This window comes from Montipora capricornis, chromosome 8 (genome assembly GCF_036669925.1).
Source record: "Montipora capricornis isolate CH-2021 chromosome 8, ASM3666992v2, whole genome shotgun sequence".
NCBI classification, from domain to species: Eukaryota; Metazoa; Cnidaria; class Anthozoa; order Scleractinia; family Acroporidae; genus Montipora; species Montipora capricornis.
Genome location: NC_090890.1, coordinates 26,460,912 through 26,465,911, shown reverse-complemented (window position 1 = coordinate 26,465,911; position 5,000 = coordinate 26,460,912). Strand labels below are relative to the sequence as shown.

Sequence of the window (5,000 nt, the reverse complement as noted above, 5' to 3'; positions counted from 1 at the left end):
CGAGTTATTTTTTGGATTGGTCAAGATTCTCCCGCGAAATCGACCTATCCAGCTAATCACAAGTCTTCCATGAAAAATTATCACCCATGGATACTCGTTCTAGCCAAGTCTTATTAAAGAATTCGTCTAAAAATAGCTTGTCAATGATCCTGCGTGGTTTTTTTCCAGATTCGACGCGAACTGAGCCATTATCAGTTCCTCGGTTGTCAACGGTTATGGTAAAAGCTATTTTACAACTGGAGGAACTCATAGTGGCTCAATTTGCGTCGAATCTGGAAAAAAAACACACAGGAAGGAAGCGACCCACAAAGGCAATAAGGTTAGGCTTTTTAATTGAGATTTTTATTCGTAAAATTATCTTCTCAGGTCTTTTATCGGGATTCCCATACAACCTTATATTCTTGTTGGCCGCTTTTCCTCACACTGAGTATGGGGCGCCTGTAGGGCTCTTTTTTTCGTTCGGCGTTGCTCAAGGGCAAAAGGGCAAGGGGTAATCGAACTCGGCCTTCTTAAAAATAATCAGTCCTAGTTTTGCCGGCGGCGAATGCTTATCAGTTTCGAAGCACTTTCAAAAAACCGCAATATCATTTAATGCACCTTGCAAAAAAAAAAACATTCGTGCTGAAAACGAAAATCACCATGAAAACAGAGAGTAGCTAGTAGAAAGAAAGAGCTTTCCTCAGTTTACACCCTTTACCCGTTACCCTTTGCACTTTGCCAGCATTTCAGCGAAGCCATTTTTCATCACAAAAAAAAAAAACACCAGCAAATCGTTAACGTTATTAATTAAGTGATAAGTAAAAATTAGTTTCGATTTATGACCGAAATGACCTAAATTTATCAGCATCGACTATTCACGTTCAGTTCAATATTGTCCGATCACAATTACACGTGACTGTCAGTCTTCAATATAGGGAGCTTAATTGTGGTCCTCTCCATAATGCGTCGGACGGGTCTGTAAAGGAAATTGAAAGTAAAAGCGACATATTAAGTATACTAAGTGTATTAAAATTCAGCTTGATAGTGAAGCATTGAAGACAAAGACAAAGGAAAGTGGATGATGTGCAAATATTTTTCACATTTATTATTGTTTTTGTCCTCACTGCCTCACTATCAAGCTGAATATTTTATATTTCAAAAATGGCCTATTGATCACCCACCGAATATAGATGTCCGAGACTAGGTGGCTAAGGAAAATACACACATGTTGGACCCAACCAAACGCCCAGCGCAGGTCACAGGTGAAATATTTTTTAGAGATATATGTAGGAATTGTAGGGTCTACGGTGAAGCAGATTTCATTCCCGGGAATTTCTATTGCTTCCAAACGAGGGAGCCGAATGCCAGATCATCTTTTGTGAAAGATATATGTAGGTGATGTAGGCTAAGCGTGTCTGAACAGTAAAGAGGCAGATTGCAGTTCAGTAGATTTCAAATTATTTAACACAAGGAGGATGCCAGTTCATGCCACTGGGAGAAAATATGTCTGATGCAGTTTGTATACAGTGCATATATGTACCTCATTCTCGTCACTAGGAGGGCCTCGGATCGACCCAAGTCTCTGGGAAACTCTGTGTAGGAGAACATGAGCTATAGGGTTCTTATAGCCAAAAATTGGCTACTTAAACCTTACGGCGCCGGCACACTCCTCATGCATGCTAACATGAATGCACCAATTAGAGACGCTTTTGATTGTTCTTCACGAAAACCAATGAGAAGACACTTTGTTTCCTGGTTCTCCAGAGCTCTTCTCTCCCTCAGTCAAGAGAAGAGCTCTGGGGTCGAGATTGGTATGTGCCGGTGCTTCGCTACCGCTTCGTGTCATTTTCTTGCATAATGTAATTTGTGATAATCCGAATTAGCATAAATTGAAATTTTGCCGGCACGTACCAGAGGCCTGGTTGAGAGTGGCAGGTGGCTTCGAGTGCCATGTGATCACGGTTTGTATTTGGCGATCGTCCTGTTTCGTTCATTGTTCTATCAAGCGGATTTAATTTTTAATGCCTTCGTTAGGCAGTATATCATAGCGTTCATTCACATTGTGTCTTTCAATACAAATACCCTAGAGCCCCGAGGGTCGCACCACTTCCTTGGGTCGAGGGTACACGTTCCCCGGTTTTTTCCACCTGCTGGTTTTTTGGGGTTTTCGACACACCTGCAGTCAATGTGGTAGAGACGGCCACTCCCGCATTGGGCTCACCAGCCACAGACACAGCTGCCGCGAAGGCTCCAACCAGACTTTTCCCATGGGGCAATACCCATAGTCGATTGCGACTGAAGGAGGCCTACTACGTATCCGGCTATGGTGCACTGCTTTTCTCTTTAATTTAGAGTTGATGTATAAATATTTTTGTACCTATTCTAATGCTTCATAAATGGCACGTTGGCTTGGCTGGCCAACGCGCCCATATATCATCTAGCTTGAGTGTCCGGTTGAGTAGTGGAGGAAAATTATTGAGAAGCACAACTTCTTTTCACTCTTGCACTCTTCTTAGCGAAAGCCAAAAGGTTTTGCCACCGATTTAAGCTCGACGCTGACCATGGCTACAGTTGTAATAAGCACTGAGAATAAGCGCTATTCAAAGCTTTTTTGCATTGGCTTTCAACCAACTATTGATTAATCTGGGGTTGATTTTCGGCAGAATGCCAGAAATTGAACAGCACATAATCAACTGAAGTCAGGTCACGTTTATCCCCGGCCTGTCAACTGCAACTTTACTAAAACTACTCATTTCTCAAGATGTTATTGCTTAATCGCAACGGTTTACTTGGAATCCCCGAATGAGGGCCGTACTCATTAGCGCGAGCAGGGTCGGAAAAAGCCGTACGGCCCTGCTAGGAACACGTACTTCTCCTTACGATGGGATTTCAGAGGATTTCGTCCCAAGCTATTTACAGCCAGAAAAGCAAATGCAAACAACATATTAGATAAATTTTCTGTGCAAATATTTGTTACTTTTTATGTCCCAACTTCATATTCTGATATTCTCAAGTGTAGTGTCAGAGCCCATATGATGAAATGCTTATTGACTTAGTTTAGGTCCTCTAGCTCGAAAGACATATGTGATGAGAAAATTAGTGACCACTTTCTGGCTAACGGACACAGATGAGGGGTTAAATGTTCTTAAAAATAGTACACTTTTAAGTCCTTTATTGTCGATCTTTCTAAACGAAATCCAAGTGGCGAGAAAAAGACCGAGTACAATTCAGTAAAGCTACTAGAGCTCAATGGTGAGGATCAAACCTGGGCATCAGGCACCAGGCCATTAAGCTACGCGAGTTTGAAAAACAAGAACGACGCGGGTGACAAGCAAGGGGAGGGGGAAATAAGAAACTCCTCCCCTCGGGTGTCTCGTTCGTAAAGCCCGCTCTTTAAAACCATCTTCAATGTCCCAATAATGACGGTTGTGCATCTGACACTCGGGATAGGTAAAGATGAAATATTGTTTCTCTCAGATAGTAAGCTTGCTGTGATTGGCTTAATTAGCGGGCTGTATTCTACAATACGCCGGGCGCGCTGCACAGCCCGTTAATTTTGAAATTTTGATGACACATTCTCTAGAAACTTGTAAAACGTTTGAATTTTGCAAGCAACTATTTCAAAAATCCAAGAAGATTTATTCGGCGTTTTTGGGATTTGGACGCGGCAGTCTTTATGGCGGTTGAACCATCCGCTTGACTTCAACTAGTTTCCTTTCCGCGTGCCTGATTACCTTAGAGATATAATAAAATATCTTACTAACTTCGTTTTCTTGCTCTGTACTATGTACGTATTGCCTGAGTGGGAGGGTCAGACGGGAAAATATTTGGCCCGAGGTCATGGCGTGCGGACCGAGCGCAGCGAGGTCCGTGTGCCATGACCGAGGTAAGTATATTTACCTGTCAGGCCCGCCCTTAACTCAGTCAATTAACATTATATCATACGGGCTCTTAACACTGTTTATGATCACTTAGAATATGAAGTTTGGACAAAATAAGTAACAAAAATTGGCTTAACAATAAAAATTTTATGCATCTCAATAATTAAGTTTTAAAGCCAGATTTCTCCAAGTGCCTTGTTCTTTTTTCTCCGCCCCGTAAACCGAGGTCAACAGTTTGGCCACTCACTCAACCCCATTTATATTGGCAGGCAGAAAATTTACCTAATATGTTTTTTGCATTTGCTTTTCTTGTGGTCAATAACTTGATTTTTTTTTAAAAGCAGGGCCGTACGGCGTTTTATGTCCTGCCAGATTTGCACTTGGGCGATAAATCAACTCAGCCCGTAACTTACAGTACGGACCTCGAACGGTATATAGTACGCAACTCCCTCACTTTATCGACGTAAATCCTTACATTAATCTGTTGCATTATCTTGGACTCCCAACTGCTCCCAGTCGATTCAAATACGACTCCAAGTTCTTTGGTCACTTTTTTTTCTTCTCTTATTTTCGCCTGTCAATCAGAAAAGAAAGCGCCAAAGGATCAGGATTAGTAATTGTAGCGTGGCGCACTTTAGTCTAAAGAGAATTACCAAGTGACTCTCCTTCAGGCAAATGCTACTTCATAATTTGAAAAGAAAGTCAACTGGGTGAGGCTATATCATGTTAACTCTTGTTCCTTGGCCGTCGTAGCTTGATTGAAAATAAAACACAAACAGTTGTGATAACATGGAGAACCAACGCAATTGATCACGAAAGTAAAACGTTGCCGTGGGTGGGACTTAAGTTGAAAGAATACTTGAACATGTCCTTACGATAGGCTTCTTAAGCGCACTAATCTACTGTGCCTGTATAACAGGCAATTACAAGATACATTGCCATCTTCAGTTTTTAAAGTTAAGCACGACATGGTACCCCAGCAGTGTCAGGGTCATCTTAGAAACAGGGATTTTCTCATTATACTGAGGTTCAATTCTATACTCTTTGGAAAGCACTCCCTAAGGTAGGACCTTATTTAAGGTCAAAGCGGAGGAGCAAAGATGAGGAAAATCCCACTTTTCAATCATTTAAATCTAGCAT

The 5,000-nt window shown here is 41.7% G+C and overlaps 1 protein-coding gene across 1 annotated transcript in view; it reads right to left on the bottom strand.

Moving 5' to 3' along the window:
• Window positions 1-5,000, bottom strand: part of LOC138014337 (uncharacterized) — a 33,853-nt gene that overhangs the window by 342 nt on the left and 28,511 nt on the right. Inside the window, exons 8-9 of the mRNA XM_068861396.1 lie at window positions 4,336-4,434; window positions 1-955 (exon numbers count right to left, since the gene is read on the bottom strand). The exon at window positions 1-955 is cut by the window's left edge and continues 342 nt beyond it. Of these exons, the coding sequence (XP_068717497.1) occupies window positions 920-955; window positions 4,336-4,434 (135 nt within the window). The 3' untranslated portion in view covers window positions 1-919. The remainder of the gene's footprint in view (window positions 956-4,335; window positions 4,435-5,000) is intronic.